Source organism: Sebastes fasciatus, chromosome 4, assembly GCF_043250625.1.
Source record: "Sebastes fasciatus isolate fSebFas1 chromosome 4, fSebFas1.pri, whole genome shotgun sequence".
In the NCBI taxonomy this organism is placed as follows: domain Eukaryota; kingdom Metazoa; phylum Chordata; class Actinopteri; order Perciformes; family Sebastidae; genus Sebastes; species Sebastes fasciatus.
In genome coordinates, this window is record NC_133798.1 from 28,491,552 (window position 1) to 28,515,224 (window position 23,673).

Below are 23,673 nucleotides of genomic sequence, written 5' to 3' on the forward strand. Positions count from 1 at the left end.
AAGGAAATACTTTATATATATATATATATGGTGAATATATCACCATCTTGGTATTTGGCCATCACCATCTGTTTTTTTTGTCCGTCACCATCTTGATTTTTGTCAGTCGACATGTGTTTTTTTTTTCAACCAGAAGTGACACAAGAGGGTAGAGCTAAGTACAACCGAACACTGATGACATTTTTAGGTGACCAAAATGTTATTATTAACTTTGATGATGTGAAAACACACTGTGAAAGGGTGAGAACTTCAGGTGCAGGGTTTTGAGGTCTGGACTGAGCTGTGGTGTGTTTTGGCTGCAGGTGGGTGTGGTCCAGTACGGCTCCACGGTGGTCCATGAGTTCGGTCTGGGTGAGTACCAGACGGTGGAGGAGGTGGTGGACGCCGCCAGGAGCATCGACCAGCGGGGCGGCGAGGAGACGAGGACGGCACTGGGCATCAACGTGGCGCGGTACGACACATAATGATGTCTGTCGTGAATAATAAACCCCACACAGTAACCAACCGGGTTGGACTGACGGACTGTCTGTTGCTTTTCTTTGCTGTGCAGGTCGGAGGCGTTCAAGCGCGGCGGTCGGCCCGGCGCTCAGAAGGTGATGATTGTGATCACAGACGGAGAGTCTCATGACAGTCCACATCTGTTGCAGGCCGTCGCCGACAGCGAGAGAGACAACGTCACCATGTACGCCATCGCTGTGAGTCCGTCCCTCTTTCCCTTCAAACCCAGTAATACCCTGCTGACTTCCTGTCTGACTTCCTGTCTGGTCCTGATTCAGCTTTCTGTTCCTGAGAACTTGGACTTCCTTCTTCTTTCCCATTTTTCTCCGAGCACTTGCATCAAAACCACCTTGAGGTTTTCTGTCTCTGAACTTTAAAAACCGCATCCTGAGTGTTTCCTCTGCGTCTCATCCAGGTTCTGGGTTATTACAACCGTCGGGGAATCAACCCCGAAGCCTTTCTGAAGGAAATCAAGTTCATTGCTAGCGACCCGGATGAGAAGCACTTCTTCAACGTGTCAGATGAGTCGGCGCTGAAGGACATCGTGGACGCGTTGGGAGAGAGGATTTTCTCTCTGGAAGGTCAGCTGACCCTCAGCCTGTTAAATCTTTGTTGATTGGTTGAATGTCTGAAGCTGCTTTTAGTGATTTTGAAATCAGGTCATTATGGCTAAAGAGTTACCAGAAACTACTACAAAACTACTTGGTTAGGTTTAGTAAAGCATCGTGGTTTGGGTTAAAATAAGTACATTTACACTTACTTACTTAAATCACACCACGTACGTAAGTTACATAACAAAAGTGCAATAAAATAAGTCAACGTTAACATTTGGTTTCACACGGGACACCAACAGCGGTCTCCTGGGTGAAAGTTCTGTGTTCGTTTGATCCATCCATCCACCCATCCCAGTGAAATCGCTTGAATAAAGGCATAGAAAGCTTTATTAATATGTGAAAGTAACAGGATAATGATGTCTGTGTTTGTGTTTGTGCAGGAACCAGCAGTCAGGGTCGAGGGTTTGGTCTGCAGATGGCTCAGGCTGGTTTCTCCTCACATTTAGTCAAAGTGAGTAGCTCACGTTCACATTTACAGTCCTCTATTAGTTCAGTTTATGCTCCTGAAATCTGAATTTTACATCTAAGAGATTGTGTTGATGTCAATAAAGTGATATTTCTAACTCACTGTTTCTGATTTGACTCTTTAGATTTTTAATAGACAGTGTAGTTGATTATTTTATCTTGTTTTATTTCCAAAGATCTGTCCATACTGGATAAATAATCAGTATAATTTCCCCCAAATAATTGCTGGATATAATCCTGATCTTTACTTTGATTTGTAGGAATTAGGGACTTGGCAGGTTTAACTCAACATAATAACTACAGTTTTCTCCAGTGAAGCGAATCATGATCCAATAAAATCAGCCGTCGACGGGAGCAGAGTTGTGTATTTTAATGATTTTAATTCCAACCGAAACAAAAGATCAAACTCTCAACCGTTGGTATCGGTGTCATCCTCAGACATTAAGCATCGGTTTGGTTCTGGTCCTGGTAGAAGTCTGAAGCTGCAGAATAAGAAGCTTCTGGAAATATTTCTGTTGTTTCTCGTCCAGGGAAAATCGTATTCTGCTGGATTCAAACGTCAGGGAGTGAAACTGGTGTCGTGGAAACTTTCTATGTGTAACACAGAGCAGATGGTTTTCCTGAACGCAACGCTGCCAACGAAACACACACACACACACACATTAATACATGCAGGAACACATGGGAACAGCTAGACTTTAACCCCCACACACACGCAGATACACTTGCATTCAGTATTAATGATGCACACTATCACATACACAGACAAATATGCAAAGTGTTTCCTGCTCTTAAAAGGTAAAAATGTGAAATCAGGTTGCAGTCAGACTGATGTGGAAAACAGATGACACAGAATCATCTCTGACCGAGTCATCGTGCAGGAAAACCAGCCTCCTCTCCCTCCTACAGGGTTACTACAGCAGCCTTGAGATATTTAACAGTGAACCTGCAGATCCAGAAGTCAGTCCATGTGCAGCTCAGATCCTGCAGGCGAGATGCTTTGTGGCGCCGCCGTCGCCAAGGATTCGGTCATTCACTGTGATCCTTGACTCACTGGCCCGTAGAGACTATGACTCAACGCTTTAATAACTTTCATATCTGGACTTTACGAGCGCCACAGTTCATCTGGGCGTGCGACCGACTGCACACACGTGTTGTGAGACGTTTAAGGACGTCCAGTTTCTGTGAAAGATAAACCAACAGCAGCTTCTGATCAGAGATCAGATTCAATGCTTCAGTGCTGAGACTACTTTCAATCATGAGACTGATATTTTATGCATTTTAGATAGATTTATGTATTTACCAATCATTAAAATACACATAATACTGCTCCGCCTGAAGTAAGTTATCACATATGTTTACAAAACTGTCGAGGATTAAATTATACAATAAAACGACAGGTTTATTTCCATTGTGATCCGTTAATAGTGGTTGCAACACATTCTCTCTCCCAACTCGTATGCAAACTGTGCCTGTGCTGACTAGTGACTCACGGGATTGATGATTCCGACGAGTCACGTGACAAAATAAGTCATCTTTTTAGTTTCACATGGGACACAAACAGCGGTGTCCTGGTTGAAAGTCTTGTGTTTGTTTGACCCCCCTTCCCTCCTTCCCGCCCTGAACGGGCTTTGCTTCGACCGTCGAATAACGCTGCGGGTGGGTTTATATTGGAGTTAGTTGACATCCCGGTTTGTCACATACTGTTGCTAAAGGGTGCCTCCTTGCGTCGGTTTCCGATGCAGAGGGGCGCTGACCAAACGGCGGTATTTGACGAGTTGAGAGTGAGAACGGGTTGGGTGGTGGGGCAAGATGCCAAGTCAGACAAGACCGACAGGTGCAATTAGGCTACAATATCCATCCAATCATACAAAAGAAACAACATGAAAGGACATAAAGGGATAATGTACAGCAAGCCGGTCATTGTTGTGAAAGAAACCCCGACAGGGCGATGCTGCACCCCGACGCGAAGCCCTGAAGGGTATTCTTACACAACAATGACCCGCTAGCTGTACATTATCCCGCTTATTACATGGCTACTTACTGAAGAAATCAATATTTTGACGCAAAAACGGTCCGCCAGAGTCCGACATCAGGACTGCGCCTATAGCAACGGTCTGTTGTAAAGAAATAACAGACTGCAGAATGCTGTGATTAACCAATCAAAATCGATTATTCAACAAAGCCGTGTAATAAATTCTGATAATAGAGTGACCTCAGAGCGTTTGAGCTCAGCTCTCACATGGTCAAGTGAATTCAGGAACGGTGTAGCTGGAACATTTCTGCATCCTGTTACTTGAGCTGCACGATGGGAAAAACAGTTCCAGTCAACAGATGTGAAAATAGTATCACTGATGGATTCATTCAATGATGAACACATGAACACTTCCAGGTTTTACTGGGATGTCATCCTGCTCTTTGAGTTCTTCTCATGTCATATAAATGCGGTACCTCATCATGCGCACTGTGTTAAAACCCACGTTCTCCCTTCAGGACGGCATTCTGCTCGGGGCGGTGGGTGCCTACGACTGGAACGGTGCCGTGCTGAAAGAGACTAAACACGGCAAAGTCGTTCCACCAAAATCCTCCTATAAGGACGAGTTTCCAGACGAGCTGAAGAACCATGGAGCCTATCTGGGTAATGAACCTGTACTGTACTCCATTCTTATATTTGTATCTCTGGTCTTTGTGTTTGATGCCTGTCTAGTTGGATAGCTACTGTCTGGACAGTTCATCAAATACTGGACAAAACAAACAATATTATTAGCTTTTGTTTGACCTTTGCCGTTAACAGTAATTCAATTGAGAGGCCATACAGTCATTAAAATCAGAGAGGTTGATCCACTCGGGAGAACGAGTGTGGTTGCAAATCCAACTGCATTGCGCCCAAAAGATTTTTATATTTCTTGTGTGCAGTACAAGTGGGAACTTTAGCACCACTGTGGCGCCACAGAGAAGGTTGGAGAGGTGACTAGAATGAGTTGGGTTCATCTTTTGCAGACCACGAATATTCTTATTAGTTGTCAAGACAGCTAGTGGCCAAAATGTTGGACACACAGTTCGACCTACTGGCCTCCATCACCATCTTTGTTCTGTGTTAACGAGGAAACGAAATAATAAAAAACATCTTGACTCCTGTTGGTCCGTTTCTGTGTCTTTCCTGGGTTCAGGTTACTCGGTGGGTTCACTCATTTCGTCTCGCGGCTCTCAGCTCTACATGGCCGGAGCTCCGAGGTTCAACCACACCGGGAAGGTCATCGTCTTCACCCTGAAGAACAACGGAAACCTGACCATCCTGCAGGCGTTGCTGGGAGAGCAGGTCACTAACACACACACACACACACACACACACGCACGCACGCACGCACGCACGCACGCACGCACGCACGCACGCACGCACGCACGCACACACACACACACACACACAGAAGCATGTAGATGTTACTCCTGCATGTATCCACACATGTGGGACACATGGCTATCTCCAAGATGACCCCGACCGTTGACCCTAACAACGGGATCTCAGCAAAACCAGGACCTACCACTGATCTGATGAGACTACTTCACACTAAAGCTGATTGGAGAGGTTGTTTCCAAATGTGAGGCTGTTATCCCTTACCAAAGTGGTAGAGCACATACTTGCCAACCCTCCTGATTTTCCTGTTTTTCATTGCCCTCTCCCAGTTTCCCCCCGGGACGCAATTCTCCCGCATTTCTCCCAATTTATAGAAAATGTTCACACTTTTTTTCCTTTTCGTTATCTTAGCCTGTTTCTGTCACTGAACAGTGTCTATAAACTCCACTGTTTCCACTCAGACAACAATACAGCTACACCAAATGTCGTTTCCCGGTGGAAGAGAGCAGTCCATTGTTGTTCTCTGTCACATTTTGTTTCCTTGTTTTCCAGATCGGCTCGTATTTCGGCAGTGAGTTGTTATCGATGGACGTAGACGGCGACGAACACACGGACATACTGGTAGTAGCAGCACCCATGTTCTACAGCCAGGGCTGGGAGAGAGGGAAGGTCTACATCTACACCGTCACACCACAGGTACATATTGTATATACCACATGTGCTACCACAAGGTTGATGTTCACAGTGTGTTCGGCTGCTCAGAGCCTCCAAAGGCGTCACTCTCATTGGCTGGCTTCAAAATGTACCTTAAAGGAAGATTTGTCAAGTATTTAATGTGCTGACTTGAGTATGACTTGCCTCAAACTGCATGTGATTATCATAAAGTGGGCATGTCTGTAAAGGGGAGACTCGTGGGTACCCAAAGAACCCATTTTCATTCACATATCTGAAGGTCAGAGGTCAAGGGACCCCTTTGAAAATGGCCATGACAGTTTTTCCTTGCCAAAAGTTTTGCACAAGTTTGGAGGGTTATTTAACCTCCTTCATGATAAGCTAGTTTGACATGGTTGATACCAATGTATTCATTAGGTTTTATAGTTTCATGTGATACCAGTAGCTAACTATAAAAATGAGCCTGGTGCAACCTAAAAATTGCAAGTTGCGTAAATGCTTTAAAGAAATTAGTGGCGTTTAACAACTTTGCGCTAAAGCGTTACTATCACGTTAACTTTGACAGCCCTAAACAAAATACAACTGTGTTTGGACAGAACACTGCAGCACGCTGGTAAAACTAAACTAAACGTTCTACCACCAGACATCATTCGTCCTGCAGGGGGTGCTGGAGGTTTCCGACCACGCTCAGAACTCCCGGCTGGGTTCGGCGTTGGCCCAGATACCCGACATGAACGGGGACGGGTTCAGGGAGTTGGTGGTGGGAGCGCCGCTGGAGGACGACCACCAGGGAGCGGTCTACGTATTTTACGGCCAGGACAAAACCCTCCAACACCGGTACAGACAGGTAACAGAAGCTGAACCAGTTCAGCCAATAGAAGCAATCTGAGCAGGAAATATAAATAATCACTGTTATGACTCTCTCTCTCTCTCTCTCTCTCTCTCTCTCTCTCTCTCTCTCTCTCTCTCTCTCTCTCTCTCTCTCTCTCTCTCTCTCTCCAGCGTCTGTCTGCAGCCGGTTTTTCTGCAGGTCTGCAGTATTTCGGTCAAAGTCTTCATGGTGTTCTGGACGTCAATGCAGACGGGCTCGTCGACCTCGCTGTGGGAGCACTGGGAGCTGCTGTCATCATCTGGTCAGACATTCACATATAGATATGCAGTATTATGTTTCCTCAACCACTCTGGTGATGACTGACATATAATTTATAAAAAAACGAACCGTGGGCTTGTTGAAACGTTGCACCACTAAACCACTCCATGCCTAATTTCCCTAATTTTAAACTTAATCTAACAAAACCAAGTCTTAACCCCTAAAATGTAGTGGTTTACCTTAAGGGGGGCAGTTTTAGTCCCTAAACGGTAACTGACTCTCCACAATGGAAGTAATATAAGTGACCAAACACAGACAAACACAACCTGATGATGGCGTGCTTCCTCCCTCCAGGTCTCGTGGTGTGGTGCGGATTCAGGCCAAGCTGACCTTTGAACCGGAGAAGGTCAACATCTTTAACAAAGACTGTCGGCGAGGAGGGAAGGAGGTCACCTGCATGTCTGTCACCGTCTGTCTGAGTCTGGAGTCCAGGACAAAGACCAGGACAAAGACCAGGACGGATGTTGGTAGGTGGGAGGCACACATTATCACAGTAACTACAGATTCAAACAAATCAAGCAGGGATGAGATCAACAGTGAGCTTGTTAGACGCCTGCTGGTACATTGTTCTCTAGCTTCCTTGGGAATGCCAAAATGGACTTCATTGTGTCCTGGTGCCGACCTTTGATGAGGAAAGCATTACACAAATGTACCACAGATTAAAACATCAGTAAACAAGTGTCAAAGCAGACCAGCGTTGTTAGAAAACTGAACTCAGATCTGGAACCGAGCGTGAAGGAAGGAGGCACAAAGTTCACAGTGACAACACTAATCTGTGTTTTAGAGTGTGTTTACTCATTTTGATACGTTTCATCATGAGATCATGTTGGACTTGATTTCACTTGGCCAGTCGCTCCAGCAGTCCCTCCTAAACATAGCAACTAATGTTAATGTGCCTTTGAGCATGTTGCACAGACTGTATAGAAGTGGACGTAGTCACCGTGACGTCACCCATTGGATTGGGGACTACAGTCTTGGAGCCTCGAGTTCTGCATTTTGGCCGTCAACACGTTGGTTTTTGGCCGTCACCATCTTGGTTCTTTCCCGTCGCCATCTTGGCTTTTTTGGCTGTCGCCATGTTGGTTCTTTCCCGTCGCCATCTTGGTTTTTTACCATCACCATCTTGTTTGTTCCCGTCGCCATCTTGGTTTTTTTGCAACCAGAAGTGACACGAGAAGGTTGAACCCAGTACAACTGAATGCTGAATTTTCAGGTGAAATGTTAACAATGAAGTGAGCTAATTACAACCAAACACTGAAAATGTTATAATTAACTTTGATGAAGTGAAAACACACTGTGAAAGGGTTAAAGTTCTAAGACAAAAACACGGACAACTCCCAGACCGGACAACGCCGTGGTAGCGACCTGTCAATCACAAGGTAGCCCCGCCATAAAGCATACCGTGTAAACAAACACAAGATTGTCAACCAGAAGACCTCTGTTCGTGTCCAGTGTGAAACTAAAAGTAAAGTTGACTTATTTTGTCACGTGACTCGTCGATATAGTCAGCCCCGTGAGTTGTTTGTCAGTGAAGTTAATGTCAACCACGACCGTTTCCTATCCCTAACTAAGTGGTTGTGTTGCCTAAACCTAATTTCCTGTGAAAACGGAAGTTTATTTTGAAAGGACAAGGCGACCAAAAGTAACGCTAGAGGGGTAACCCGTGCGTTGGTGTCTGATGCTGTGGGGCACTGACCCGGAGGTCGCCCACTGGCAGGTGGTGGTTGTAGCCCACAGCCTTCTTAAATGAGTTGATGTGAATGTTGAAGCTCGTCTGTATGAATGAATTTGAATTCTACAGATTCAAACAGCTGTCCGGTCTTCCAGCTGTGTGGACATTTTAACCAGACTCACCCAGATGTTCGGTATTTCTACCGTCTGTGTGCGGAAAATCTTGTCGTGGTCTTTTCCTCGCAGCAGAGATTCCCCACAGTGCTTTGTGTTGTCGTGTCTCTGTGTAATTGGCTGCAGATGTGCGGGCCGGCTGCATGGAAACCTCGCTGTAACGAGCTAACGCCGGCCAGCCGCCGTTAAACTGCGTCACTCCTCCATCACTTCATACCTTCATACCTTCCTCTCTACTTTCTTTCTCCTCATCTTCCCCCTGATCATCTGGACCGGATTAGACACACATATAGAGATGCATGCATGCACACACGCCAACACGGCCACATGGTATCAAACGATCACGCTCCAGTGGACAGATAGAGGACAGGAGCCATGGTTGACGAAACCTGAGAGTTTATTTATTTCAGTGCAGACGTGGCGTTTCTATCATGAACTGAGCTGGACTGAAGCAGCTTACCTCAGCTCTCTGTGTGTTCATAAATCAAAAGTTCAGTTGTTAAACAGATGAGAAGGAGCTCTGCAGCTACACTCGGCATCCAACAACTAATAAGGAGCAGGAAATGCTCCACTTTATTAATCAGTCACAAAGAAGAAGAAGAAGTTATTACTCTGTTTAAAATGTAATTAGGAACACAACGTATTACATTACCTTTGCAGTATATTTGGTCCTTTGTGTGCATTGTATTTGGACTTAAACAGCTTAATTAATAGTTTATCTGTTAACCCCTTAAAACTCTGGCGTGCCCAGCTGCTATTCTGTCTTTCAGAGGTTGTTGCAGGCTGAATTTTAAAGCTAGAGTGAAGATACTAGTATCATATGAAACTAAAAAACTTAATGAATCCATTGGTACCAACCATGTCATACTAGCTTGTCGCAAAGGAGGTTAAATAACACTCCAGTATCCAGTTTTACTGGGGACTAGCACAGAAACTCTTCAGCCCCTATATATATATATATATATATATATATACTGCATATATATATATTTATATATATATATATATACAGTATATATTACATTTTAAAGTTACAACCTCAGATCAAAAACAAAAGCACCGTCAGTTTCTGCTTCACGAGTCACTTTAATCTTCCAGTTGAAGCTTTAATCTCATTTCTAATAAAGAATTACAGTGAACAGATGATGTGAAATAAAATCTCTTTAACACTTTACATGAATAAACAAATCAATGTTTGAACCTGCTGTTCAAATACACAGAAACTACACATTAAAGATATAATCAATAATCTTGCTCTCTGAAGCTCTGTACGTGTTGCAACCTAGAAATATTTTATAATTTACATTTTATTGACCTAGAATAGATTTAAGTTATCTAAGAAGAAATATACACTACACTATTATCTGATTTATGTTATTATCACGAGGTCAAAGTTCAGAGTGATGTGATGTCATCAGTCAGCGCAATGTTATTATTGAAAAGGTCAAAGTTCAGGCTGTGATGAGGTCATCAGTCAGCGCAGTAGCGATTAGGGAACGTGCTTGATGTTTTACATATGTGTGCGAGCGGTTCTGATTGCTTCGTGTAAAAGATAACTTCAACAGAACTGGGAAGAATAAAAGTTGCCAAAAGGAAGACGGAGTCATATGTCTTTAAGGGTGCAACATACGCCGCTGTTTCCTGTTAAAGGCAGTGGTGTCGGTCATCATCATCATCATCACCATCATCATCATCTATTTCTGTTGTCCTACAGTCACAGAGACCTTCACTGGTAAAACCTTCAGTGGGAGATTCACAGTTCCAATGAATGGAAACATCCTCTCAGTGAAAGTGTGTGTGTAGGTGTGTATGTGTGTGTTAGTATCAGGATCAGAGAACGACAGCTTTCCTTTGTTCCAGTCCAGATTCACTCTGATCCTCTGGAGCTTCTTCTGGACTACGAGATCAGTGAATAGACCTGGTGGGGAGAATGTACCGTATTTACCAGTAAAGAACCATATTGTCCATAATCCAGTCCGTATGTCTACCTTCCTCCGGACAGACTCTGCTAACACACCCAGGTACCAGTCTGTACTGTCTCCAACCTGGACGTCCCAGCTGTGAGTCCCTGAGTTAAAGCCCTCAGAGCCCAGGACAGAGTAGTAGTAAACACGTAACCTCTCTGGATTATCAGGAAGCTGCTGTCTCTCTCCTGGTCTCACACTGGTCAGATCTTCAGACAGGATGAGTCTTGTATCAGCAGTGTTTGGATCCAGAATCACAGGAGTGTAGGAGACCATGTCCTTCATCTTGTTCCAGATGTTGAAGGTCAGGTTGCCCAGGTGTTTGGCCTGGTCTATCAGAGCTCCTGAGAGCAGCTGTGGATCCTCCAGCAGGGGGCGCTGCTGGACTCTTTCCACTGCAGCCTTGTAGTTGAGCAGGAATGAGACGTCTTCAGCTCTCAGCTCGTCCTCTGTGGCTCTGACTGTGTCTGAAAGAGCTGCTATCTCTCTGCTCACAGCCTCCATCTTCTCCTTCATCATCTGACTCTTCTGCTCCTCTTCCTCCCTCAGTGCAGCCATCCTGGCCTCCTCTTCCTCTTCTAGAAACTGGTGAAGCTTCTTAAACTGCTCCTTAATCTGCCTCTCTGTGTGTCGGGCCTGGACCTTCATGTGTTCTGCTGTTTGATCAAACTTCACTTTAACTTGTTTAAAAACCTTTAACTTCTTCTTTAAGGGCTCCAGAGTTTCCTGAAGTTCCTTCTTGTGTTGTCGTGCAGCTTCATCGATGGGTCTGATTCTGTGGTTGGTGTGTTTTTCTGAATCTCTGCAGACGACACACACCGGCTGCTGATGGTCCAGACAGAAGAGTTTGAGTTTCTCAGAGTGCAGACTGCAGAGAGCCTCTGAAGATCTCTGATCTCTCTCCTGTAAGAAACTCTCACACACGTTCTTTAAATCCAAGTTAGGATGTAGTACTTCCTTTGAATGTCTTCTCTTACAAAGTGGACACTCTTGGATGTGTTTATCTGTCCACCAGCTCTGCAGACAGACTTTACAGAAGCTGTGGCTACATGACAGGATGACAGGATCTTTAAAGACGTCGTGGCAGACAGAACAGCAGAGATCGTCCTCTAATCTGGAAGCCATTTAGTCTCTGAGTGAAGCTGAAAACACAGCAGGCAGACGGCTCAGCCACTCCCTGCTCCCTGAAAGTTACTTTCACTTTGAGACTTTGTTCTTGTAAAACTCTGGTTCAGTTTGTGGATTCAGCAGCTGGTTGAAGTGGTAGTATTCCAGTATTCCCAGTATTCCCTCCTGTAGATGTCCTCTCTCAGTGGAAGTGGTGGTTTTGGTCTGAAGGTGAATCTTATCGTCCGTCTCTCAGTGTGTGTGTGTGTGTGTGTGTGTGTGTGTCGTCTCAGTGAGGCAGAATAACAACCTGTTTCCTGGTTTGTCTCGAGGATATTAAATGAAGGCTGAGACTCCGTCTTTGACCTTGTGGAGTTACGACTCATGCTCAGTGTGACTGGAGCTGTGATGTTGGAGGGTTACAGCAGAGGGTGCTAGAAATAAAGGGATGGTTCCCACTCAGGTGCTCTTTGGGTGGACTTTCTATTTTTCAAATACTATGGTCTTTTTTTAAAGATCTTTAAATAATTGCAGAGTTGTAATTCTCACCCGTAAAGTAGACTAGTATGACACCCTGCCTTTATTTGATACAACATGGTTTGGTATTAACCCTCTGAGACCCGACCAACATTACTGTCTTTCAGTTTTAAAGCTAGAGTGAAGATCCTGGTATCATATGAAACTAGAAAAACTAATGAATCCATCGGTACCAACCATGTCACACTAGCCTGTCACAAAGGAGGATAAATAACGCTCCAAACTTATGCTAAATTTTGGCGAGGGCATGGCCATTTTCAAAGGGGTCTCTTGACCTCTGACCTCCAGATATGTGAATGAAAATGGGTTCTATGGGTACCCACGAGTCTCCCCTTTACAGACATGCCCACTTTATGATAATCACATGAAGTTTTTTTCATGCAGTATAAATGTGTTATTTTCGCCTATTCCCAAAATGGTGTTTTTGAATATTTCTGCATACTGGGGTCCCTAAACAGTCTTGAATTACATAAATTGGGAATCACTGTAAAGCTGAGACTCTTGTGGATCCAATGAGCCCAACTGTATTCATGTGTGATGATGTTAGTCCCCATAGTAGACATTTCATTGTAGTGAAACTTGACCTCACTGTATAAAATGACCTGTGGTGACCTCTAGGATAATCACAGCCTCATGAAACTTTACAGCCACAAACTAGAGACCTAGAGCATTCAGAGGATGGATGGCTTTCCTAGCTAGATGGACAATAAGGGGGTTTCTGAGCAGTTTACACAACAGAAGTGCTCACCATCCAATCGCTGAAAAATGCGATTCTTGCAGAAATCTCCAAATGTCAAAAGTTTTTGATCCCAAATCACAGCATGGCTTTTTCTATGGTGTTCCTCAAGGTCTTGGTGACTTAATGTGGTATTTTGGAGGGATTATTGATCATTTTTTATCAATTCTCCAATGGTAAAAAATTGTTAAATTTAGCACCAAATCTGTGTAACAAATGGTATCAACCCCAAAATTGCTGCAACAACTTATGAGACATAATAGAGCATGGGAATGACCATCATATACTTCTATATAAGAACCCTACACACTTTCACTATTTATTTTAATTAATTAATTATGTTTATTTCTTATTAATGACTAGAACACCTTGACTCACAGTGCTGAGCTGCATCTCAAATTAATCTTCAGGTTCCCATCTTTTAAATGATGTACACCACTTCTATGTGACATCTACTGTTGACCTGTTATCTCCCCCTGAACATCCTCTGTCCCCTAACCCTCCAAGACAGCTGATTCGTGTTTTATTTTGCCAACTTTTCAGGAATTCCCTTAAAACTTGCCCAACATTTGGAAACATAACAAGTGCAGTTTGCACCAATGAGAACACCTGGTGACATCACTTTCTTTCATATCACCTGAAAGACCTGTAAAGTCTGTTCTCGATGTGTTTACAATATCATTGTGCTGCATACGAGCTGGATGAGACTTTGATGAGACTGGATTACTTTGCCTCCTTTAAAACCCATTTCTCCTCCTCCTCCTCCTCCTCCTCCTCCTCCTCCTCCTCATCCTCCTCCTCCTCCTCCTCCTTCTCCTCCTCCCAGCTGTTTGGTACAGTCTGGTGTTGGATGAGAGGCGTTTTCCTCCTCGAGCTGTTCTGGACGAATCAGACCGACAGCAGCCCAGGAGTCTGTTTCTGCCGGTTGGAGGTCAGAGCTGTCAACGCCTCGGCTTCTCCATCCAGGTCAGAACATCACAACCCGATCACAACCAGTATAAAACACACAAATCCTAAAAGTCAGTGTGAATCCCTAAACGCACCACCGTATCTTTGAACAGGAGACGACTGACTACGGGCGTCCCATTGCAGTTATCCTGGAGACCGGGTTGAAGAGCCCAGACGAGGGGCCGGTGTTGGACCCCGACTGGTCGAGCGTCCTGAGGGCCGAGGTGAGAGTTCATCCAGGTGATGTCACACCTGTCTCTCAGTCTGTTGTATTGAGCTCCAGAGGTAGATGTCCCGACCAGGCAGGCCTCATTTTCCTTAGATTTTTAAACCAACCACTTTGCTAAAACACCTTTTCAACCAGCCTCCTAACAATGTGATTTGATTTTGAGATTTTTTTCACTTCCTGCCACTGTGACAGGTAAGTATTTTCTTTTGTCTGCCACTTTAAAATCTCTGCGCTCAATGAAGGAATAACATTTTAGATCTGATGTCATTCAATGTTCAGTATATTTTACATAAAGAACACACATACATTTGAACACATCATGATAACTTTGTAATTTACCTTCACCCAATGGTCATTTTTACTGAGCAGAGCTTGAACGCTTCATAATTGTAACTCAATGGCACCTCCGTTAACGTCAGTAGCTCCCTTATTTAACCAAGCAGGACTGTGCTTCTAACAGCTAACGTTACTAACTCTCCTCCTGACCAATTCAACACATATTTGTTGTTCACAGTGTCGCATTATCAGGGTAAAATAGGGTGCTCAGGTTTAGTAGCGCCATGCTTTTGAACACTTTTTTTTCTCACCGCCGTGTCTCCGGTCCCAAACAAACTGGAACATGATAAGGCGTGCAAATGTGTCATTGTGCATGTGTAACTGTCAGAAAGCATCAATACAGAGGAATCGATAGTCACGGAGGCATGAGATGCTAAGGAATCTAGGAAACTAGGACCCAACTAGGAACCGGTTCTCTTTTCCCTTTTCCCTGTCTGCCAACAAATTACCCGCATTTGGCGGGTGGCGAGTGCTAATTTCAGACCCCGGTTGGGTCAAACAAACAGACTTTCACAGACCGCTGCTGCTAAAGGAGTACCTAAAGCGTCATAGTTTGATGTGTAGGGCCTCTGACCAAGCGTTGGTATTTGACGTGTTGGGAGTGAGAATGTATTGACATATTAAAGTGGTGCCTCATCAAAAAGAAGTGAATTAATCCTTGTTTCTTGCCGTAGCTTCCCTTCTGGAACGGCTGTGAGCAGGAAGATACGTGCGTTCCTGACCTCATCCTCCACAGTCACACTGACCTCATGGATGTTCAGTGAGTGAACACACACACAAGTATTATTATAATTTATTAGAGAACCCATGCTAATTCATATTCTGTGTTTCTCCTGAAGGCAGTTCTGCAGCTCGAGGAACCGGGCCGCCTGGTCGCTCTGCAGCCACCGGGGGGCGTCAGAGGCTTCGGTGCACGTGGTGGAGAGCGGGCGGAGGAGGATGGTGGTGTTTGCTCGACTGGAGAATCAGGGAGAGAATGCGTACGGAGCCGCCATCCACATCTCCACCTCCTCCAACCTGCTCTTCTCCAGCCTCATAGTCAAGGTGTGTATAGAGCAATAAATCAGTTTCATTAGATCAGAAATAATCTGGCGTTTTTATAGAATAAACGTTTGTTCCTGTTCTCTGTCTGACTGTAAACATATACGAGTGATTCAACCTACATTCAGTTCTTTAACCCTCTGAGACCCACAATAGACCCGTTTTAGTCTTTTTTAGGAGGGGACAGGGGATCTTTAGGGGTAGATAGCAGGTCAGCAGTAGACGTCACATAGAAGTGGACCTGAAGATTAATTTCAAATGCAGCTCAGCACTGTGTTTAAAACAGCTTCTCTCCTGAGCATGTAGGCAGTAGTAGCATTATAAAATGCAAAATTTAACTGCACAACAGCTGCTAGCAGAGACAACGAGGTCAGCAACGCTTGTAACATTGAAATTAACCGCTGGTGGTCGAAGCTGATGTCGTTTGGTTTCTTCCGGAAAAGGTTTACGTGATGACGAATCAGGGAAGGACACGTCATGACTGATAAGACCCAATCCGGAATGAACGTGGGCATCTGCGTCATTGTTATCAAACGTCTCCGTTTCTGTCCGTCCAGATTAAAACGCAACCCCGGAGTTTTAAAACTAAAACGGCATCAGCAGCGTTTTCAAACGTCTCCGTTTTAGGGGCTTGAAAACGCAGAAGTAGTGTGAACGCTAAGCATAAATGTAGCAAAAGTTATGCGGTTTAAAACTGGAATGTATTAGTGTGGATGAAGACGGAGATGGGGTGCGTAGGGTGAGTGGGAGGTGTGGTAGGACGGCTCAAACAAACACAAGACTTTCCCCCAGGAGACCGCTGTTTGTGTCCCGTGAGTCAACGCCGACTTATTTTACCTTACTTTTGTTACGTAACTTTCTTATGTCTTATTTTAATCCAAACCACAATCTTTGCCTAAACCTAACCAAGTAGTTTTGTTGCGTACGTGAACATAAAAACGAAGTAAACCTACGTTAGAAGTTTATTTTGAAAAGACACTATGCATGTAACGAGAGGAAACTGACACGCCGTCCCTGACACGTCCTAAACTGACGCTAGAGGGGTACGTAGAGCGTCATAGTCTAAACGTAGGAACACTGACCAAACGTTGGTATTTGGGAGTGAGAATGTGTTATAACAACAGCTCCAGCTGGCGCTCATGCGTTTTGTATCATTCACAATCATATGAGATGGAGAAAGACTCTCTATGACTCATCAGGCTCCTCCCCTTCCCCACAGGACCAATCAGATATTCAGATTGAGTGCTCCTCCGAGGACAGACTGGCCAATCAGAGGAGCTGTAACATCAGCGCTCCGTTCATGAAGTCCTTGTCTCAGGTAGGTTCTGCGTCTATACACCTCCACTGATGTTTACCACCACAGACTGCTGATCTAACCAATAATACACTTACTATTTGCTTCTATACTCTATGCCCATATTAGGGAGTAAAAGTCAGAGTATTTTATATATAATATATATCCAGCTGCACAGATTCTCCTGGTTTTGATCCATCTCTTGCGAGTCCCCCAACTTTACAGTCAATAAGTCAATACTTAATTTCTGGTGTACTCTCCAGAGAGGTGATTATTAGACCAATTTCATAATATAGTTTCACCAAACATAAAACATACAGAACAACAGACTTCACAGATAATAAAAATGTAAGTGAAATGTCAGTTTGTTGTAACTGTAACCGCAGACAGACAGTAAAACAGGTGTTATTCATACAGCTGTCAGACTAATGATAGTGATTAAACAGAGCAGGAATCTGCGATCCACTAACATCCTTCATTAGCCTAATGACCGTCCTGTAAACGTGATGGTACCCCGAGGGCCTGCTCTACAGATGGCTGTCTGAATGAAGTCCAGTTTATGGGTCCAGACTGCGGTGCAGATTATTGTGGGCTTCCTGTTAATGAGGCGGTGGCTGCTGGATGAGGTGAGACGCCGCCGGAGGGAAATACAGTCTGAGATGATTAGAGACGAAACCACACAAAGCGTTTCACGTCGGGACGTTAAAACATTCAGAATAGTGTAAACTGATGAGACCTGATGGTTGAAGAGAGTCAGAGGTTTGAATATTCATCTTCCGCTTAGGATTTGAACATTTTTAGATATGTCTTACTGCCCATTTAAAGTACAAGTATATATAGAAACTGAATATATTTATTTAATCAGAGAAAATGCACCCATTTTGAATGTTATAAGCCCATTAAATGGCCGTTATCAGTTGTTATCACAACCATTATAATGCTTCAGACGGGGCAAACGGCACCTACTCGCATGTTGTGAAACGGTTCGCAGTTTTGAACACGTGGTTAACGTTGTGAATTGGTTAGGAATTGGTGAACTACTTGGTTAGGTTTAGAAAAGGGTCATGGTTTGGGTGAGTACGTTTGTTAAGTTAAGTAAGTTATGCACGTTATATAAGTTAACTTGCACATGTTAAAATGAGTCAACATTGACTTTTGGTCTCCTGGGGGAAAGTCCTGTATTTGTTTGACGTCACCTGACTTCCTCATTTGCTCCCGTCATAATTACGACGGCTACTAGAGGTCGCTGCCTAACAATAATGATCCTCCTCCGGCGCACCAATAGATGATAACAGCCTACTGAGCCAGTTAGGAGGAAGAGTACAGGGCCGTACCAACTAAAATCTAACATAACATTCGAAGAAGGTGGAAAATGTCAGTTGTTTTATTTTGAAAGCAACCAGCTCTCTTCCTGTCCAGGTATCCTTCCATCTGGAGTTTGAGTTCAGCCGCTCGGTCTTCTTGGATCACGTCCGGGTCGTCATGGCGACCAGCAGGTGAGACAGCTGATGTCACTCTGACAATTGTTTGATTTATTTCAGTGTTTGTTTGGAGTTTGGGAGTTAGTGAGAAAAGTCCTCATTAAAAGACAATTTATCTTTCTTTTTTTTATTAATTAGTGATGAAAACAGGATGCTGAGAGAAGAAAAGAAATGTCAATAAACAAATAATCAACATAAGTAAATATTAGCCTAAGGAGTAGGAAGAAGTAGCCTATAGTCTACACTTGTATGGTTCTACGCCTTCTCCATAACTCAATGAACTATTTATCATATAAACTTTTGTGACTGGTAGCTTATAGGCTATCTTTTTTTAATTTCAATTCCAACCGTAATAATGAAGTAGCCTAATATCTTTCAACGGGTTGTCCACATTTCAAACAAAATAATCCTTTATGTTGATTGTAAAGTGTGACAGCAGCAGGACCTGCGGTATCTCTCCGTCACGCTGAAGCAGCTGGTTATATAGCCTGCATGAATAAACCATGTAAGAATTCACAGGGAGAAGAAGCGCTTATTTTCTAGTCCATCTTTGGAATATTGTAGTTTCATGACGGCAGTCCCTCGTCAATAATAATCATAATCATAATTACGGAGCCTAGTGAAGTGCAGTCGGATTCTCTGAGCACCACGGGTGTCTTTTCCTAAGACCTTATGAATTTATTTCCTTGACCTCATGACCTTTTCCATCAAGGTCACGGAAAAGTGGTTAGGAAAAAAACACAAGGACGTCATTTTTTTACTTTTCGATCCTAACCCCCTTGTTCGAGACCGGTGTTTTATTTAGCTGGTTCCGTTTTTCACGTGTTTTGTAGTGACGTTACATTGTTTTCCGTACGTGTTTTACTTAGTTTACGTACTTTTTTAAAGTCCAACCATGACGTTTTCCCTTAACCTAATTAAGTGGTTTTGTTTCCCCCTGCTGGTACTGCACGTTAATACAGGCGCGTAATATTCACGTCTCTGCGAGGCAAAATGTGACACTGGCCCACTGTCCTCTGGTGGACGAACGGGTCTATTACACGATTTAGTTGTAATATCAGATCATATATATATTTTTTTTCAAATGAACATAATTCGAGTTCATGTGAGCAGCAAACAAAACAAGAAGCAAGACACTTTTGGAGAGTCTTTTTCTTTAGTTCTCACGTCTTCAAAAGGTGTTTGAGGGTTAAAATGATCGGGTTAAGGTTCAGGTTCCTCTATAAGTATAGAAGTACAAAAGTGTGTCTCTGTGTGTACTTGGACATCTGTTTTCATAGCTACATTGTGGGGACACACACCAGGTCCCCACAAGGTAAACCATCAAGATCAGGATCCAGATCCAGGTCTATTGTTTCTGATTTAGGTTAATGTGAGGCTTAAGGGTCCCAGGAGATAAGTCCATATAATGTCCTCACAAGTCTGTTTGTGTGTGTTAATCAGTGAGGGAGAGGAGGGATACCCAGACGACAACATCAACGACATCTTCCTCCCTCTGAAGTACCAAACTGACCTCCTCTTCACCAGGTCAGTGACATCACTTCCTGGTAAAACTGTTCCAGTAACAGGATGCAACAGAGAAATAGATCATCTACATACATATGTACATACATACATGTAAACATTAGGAAATAACTACTGAAAATCTAACAAATGCAACAATTATTTATCATCAGGGTTCAAATAAATGTGTTTATGAAAGATTCAGTATTTTCTAAGAGTGCAAATTAGAGGCAGTTGATGTTTGAGATATAGATGAAGCATCAGCACATTTTCTCTGCTGATTGCAGTGAAAAATATTCCACTGCTGTATTTACAAAAACATTTAACAACATCAGGAAATATTATAAATTTGGATTTTATTGATGTGTGGTCTTTTTTTATGGAGGATGGAACCTGCCAAAATCAAAAATAAATTAATAAATACATAAATGAATCAATAAATTAATTAATAAATGTCATTAAATGTAGCAAAAATAATATCAAAAATAAATGTAGCCATTAATTAATTGATAAAATGTGACATAAATTGATATTTGTTTTAATGTTTCTTTATTTATTTATCTTTGATTTAATTCCATTATTCATTTACTCTTCTGTTTACTTTTCCCTTTTATTTATTATTTTATATTTATTTTTAAATCTATGTATTGTCATTTAAATGTACCGTATGTATTATGTCACATTTGATCAATTAATTAATGACTATTTTAATTTTAATATTATTTTTGCTACATTTAATGACATTTAATAATGACATATATAGTTTAAGTACAACAGTGTGTTTATAAAGACTCAAACTAGCTGAGATTCAGGTATGTTTTGGGTGAAATGGCCCTTTAATGATGCTTATAATAAGTCTATATTACATGAAACAAACTCTTCCTCTCTTCTCCTGTCAGAGACCCCAACCCTCCTCGTTTTGAAATCAGAGCAGACAGCTCTTCTTCCTCCACCTGGGACCAACCAGACAGCAGCCCTCCCACCTTCAACCTCACTTATTATGTGAGTTCACTGAACATGTCGGTCTGCAAATGTCACATTTCAATGTCTGATGTGACTTTTCTAGTTTTTTGATTTGATTATTTGATGTCTGTCCGCGAGACCTTTTTTTTTTTTTTACAATAAGAGATTTCTATTTATGTTTTTATTGCCATCTTTTACTTTGCATGTAGATCCAGAACCTGGGCATCTTCTCAGTGCAGGACGTCCTGTTCAGGGCTGAAATCTGGTCTGGGACCAGGAAGGGGAACCAGCTGCTCAACATCACAGACTACAGCATCGAGCAGGTATACCACGGGGGAACAGTTACATACATCTTAATAAGACAGGAGGAGCTACATGGATCCATTTACACAGACTATATAAAGAGAAATATACAGTATAATACAGTCACACCTCCTCCTCCTCCTCCTCCTCCTCTTCTGCAGGAAGCTGGCTCTCACTGCGTGCTGCCTCAGCCCAGAACAACCAATCAGGTGACAGCTGAGGACCTGTCTCACCTGTCACAGCTGGTAAGACCCATGACGTTTCATGATGACCTTTAGCCACTGAGACAGAGAGACAGCTGTCTTCTTCTTCTTCCTCTCCTCTTCTTCTTCTTCTGTCTGTCTGTCTGTGTAGAACCACAGTAACAGTGTGAGCGTGGCGGTCCGATGCCGACTGAATCTGCCGGCCTCTAAAGAGCTGAAGGTGACGCTCGGAGGACAACTTCAGCTTCCCGCTCTGCTCGCTGTGAGTCTCTTAAGGAACCTCTACGTTTCCAGTTTCTCCGAAATTAAACTGTAGATATAGAACGTACATTGAAACCAAAGTGGAACCCTGAGAAAAAAGCCAATGTTTGCTTACTTCTCTAAGAACATCTGTAGTCTTTTATGTTCCCATCGGACGACTGACTTCTTGTTTCAGGTGAGCTTCAGGTCCTTGGAGTTACTGACTGCTGCCTCCATCCAGCTGGAAGCGTCCAGTCCCATGTTCCTCCAGGAGGACCGACCTGTCAGACAGGTAATGAACCAACCACTCGATGAATACACTAATGAATGAACTAGTTGAGGGCTGTGATTTGTGTACTTCTTCTTTTGTTCAAACACTAAATCACAGCTCAGACTGGAGATCAGCTGTTGCATCACTTTTAATGTGGATGTGTAATCAGTGTTGATGGTAAATGTGGTCAATGGAAGCAATAATAAGCCCCTTTGTATGTTCCTATGCAATGTTTGTTAATGCAGTAGCTGACAGGAAGTAAACTTGGACCAAACCTGTTGCCCTAGCAACAGAATGACAATGAAAAGGTCTATATTGACCCAGAAAGCTGAGTTCTCCTACTGACAAAACCTGCTGATCTTCCTGCATGCAGCGCCGTCATTTGACGTGTCAGTGAAAATTTCATCCCAAAATAAGAGTGCGGAGGATGTTATATACGAGGATAGATTTTACAGTGTTTTGGATGACTCAGATATTCAGCCGTATTTATTTGAGTATACAGCTGAAGAAAAGCAGCAGAGAGAGGCAGTGAGTGCGGCTGCATCAGCCGTGGGGCGTCCAAAACTTGTAGTAGAGTGTAAACCTTAAGAAGTTAAGTGTTTCTGGTCGTATGCACACAGATCACACCGACAGCACTCCTATAGGTGAAAGCAAAGCAGGATTTTTATTAATCCACTTTCCCTCGTACAAGTTGGTTTTATTCACGCCTAATTGTTACTTAATGGGAAGTATATACTCCTGTTCAGATGTCCCTAATCAAAAGGAAGGTCAGGGCTGGACCAGAAAAACACCAAACTGAAATTTAAAGGAACACATACATAAAAATAGAACAGAAATACTATCAGAATCAGAACCAGGCTTATTTTGCCAAGTACATACAAATCCAGATAAAAATAAGAAAAGTGACAGGATAGGTCAAGAAGCCACAAAACCGCCCCTCAACGTAAGGAGACAAACAAAAGAAAAGAAAATTAAGCTATATAACGAAAAAAAAAAAGACAACAAAAGCACACAAATTAAGCAAAAAAACTAACCAATCAGTAGACAACAATCCAATAAATCAACAAATAACTATGGAAAAAACAAACAACAAAAATACATAATGGAATTGTCTTTCAATGTACTAACACAGATTAGAAAGTCCACTGTGAGAGCTGCATAAGTCAAACTACAACTATTGTAATTACAGAGATATTAACAAACAAACCAGCTGTTATTTAAGGGACATTTTGACTCAGTGCGTTTCTTTCTTATTTAGTTATTTACTGACTTATGAACTAACTACCTGTCCACCAAACACAGTGTTATAACTACACATATAAACTGTAGATGTGGAGTTTTGCTGCCATCTGCTGTCAGACAGTTTTATTACAACAATAAGATCTGCAGATATTCAACATGGTTTCTTTTACTCACCCATTGGGAGTGGATAAGTAAAAAGGGGTGGACAAAAAAAGAGAAACATCTGAGAATGTAATGTCATCCACAAGTTCTGTTTTTTAATTATCATTTCGTCATATCACTTTTGCCTGTTAGGTACAGTTTATCCCTAATGTTCTTTCTTTTTTAAGTGAAGCACTTTATCATCTCCATCTTTTTTTATTTGTTTCACACATATCAAAAGACATTAAAATACAATTCACGTGGAAAGAATGTAAAACATGTGTGAGGATGTGGTAGAAATCTATAATGGCTTAAATAAAAACCCCAGCCAAAGGACATACAATAAATACTATCATGACCAAAATCACCAGTACATTTAAGATATTAGTGTTCAAAAATTGCACATATAAAATAAGTGTAGGTGTAAAGTTCAAACAAACAAAAAAACATGCAGAGAAGCAGGAGTAATTGAAATATTTACAGTAAGAGTTTCTAAGAGTGATCATTTTTTTTCTAAATCAAATGTTTGTGTCAG

The 23,673-nt window shown here is 42.7% G+C and overlaps 2 protein-coding genes across 3 annotated transcripts in view; one reads left to right on the top strand and one right to left on the bottom strand.

Moving 5' to 3' along the window:
• itga11b (integrin, alpha 11b) overlaps positions 1 to 23,673 on the top strand; it is a 51,425-nt gene that overhangs the window by 21,763 nt on the left and 5,989 nt on the right. For both annotated transcript variants that reach the window (XM_074633384.1, XM_074633385.1), the window contains 22 exons: positions 303 to 451; positions 551 to 695; positions 914 to 1,079; positions 1,493 to 1,563; positions 4,071 to 4,215; positions 4,748 to 4,896; positions 5,485 to 5,628; positions 6,248 to 6,451; positions 6,607 to 6,737; positions 7,049 to 7,221; positions 13,770 to 13,909; positions 14,005 to 14,115; positions 15,131 to 15,216; positions 15,296 to 15,500; positions 16,717 to 16,815; positions 18,211 to 18,287; positions 19,716 to 19,799; positions 20,675 to 20,777; positions 20,948 to 21,061; positions 21,203 to 21,286; positions 21,396 to 21,506; positions 21,681 to 21,776. In XM_074633384.1, coding sequence (XP_074489485.1) covers positions 303 to 451; positions 551 to 695; positions 914 to 1,079; positions 1,493 to 1,563; positions 4,071 to 4,215; positions 4,748 to 4,896; positions 5,485 to 5,628; positions 6,248 to 6,451; positions 6,607 to 6,737; positions 7,049 to 7,221; positions 13,770 to 13,909; positions 14,005 to 14,115; positions 15,131 to 15,216; positions 15,296 to 15,500; positions 16,717 to 16,815; positions 18,211 to 18,287; positions 19,716 to 19,799; positions 20,675 to 20,777; positions 20,948 to 21,061; positions 21,203 to 21,286; positions 21,396 to 21,506; positions 21,681 to 21,776 — 2,787 coding nt within the window. The remainder of the gene's footprint in view (positions 1 to 302; positions 452 to 550; positions 696 to 913; positions 1,080 to 1,492; positions 1,564 to 4,070; positions 4,216 to 4,747; positions 4,897 to 5,484; positions 5,629 to 6,247; positions 6,452 to 6,606; positions 6,738 to 7,048; positions 7,222 to 13,769; positions 13,910 to 14,004; positions 14,116 to 15,130; positions 15,217 to 15,295; positions 15,501 to 16,716; positions 16,816 to 18,210; positions 18,288 to 19,715; positions 19,800 to 20,674; positions 20,778 to 20,947; positions 21,062 to 21,202; positions 21,287 to 21,395; positions 21,507 to 21,680; positions 21,777 to 23,673) is intronic.
• LOC141766493 (E3 ubiquitin-protein ligase TRIM39-like) lies at positions 10,064 to 12,144 on the bottom strand. The gene has a single exon (XM_074633406.1). It carries the CDS (start codon positions 11,686 to 11,688, stop codon positions 10,294 to 10,296), a length of 1,395 nt encoding a protein of 464 aa, XP_074489507.1. The 5' UTR covers positions 11,689 to 12,144; the 3' UTR covers positions 10,064 to 10,293.

Excerpts from the sequence above, each read along its gene's own strand:
- LOC141766493 (XM_074633406.1), bottom strand. The coding sequence starts at position 11,688 with ATGGCTTCCAGATTAGAGGACGATCTCTGCTGTTCTGTCTGCCACGAC.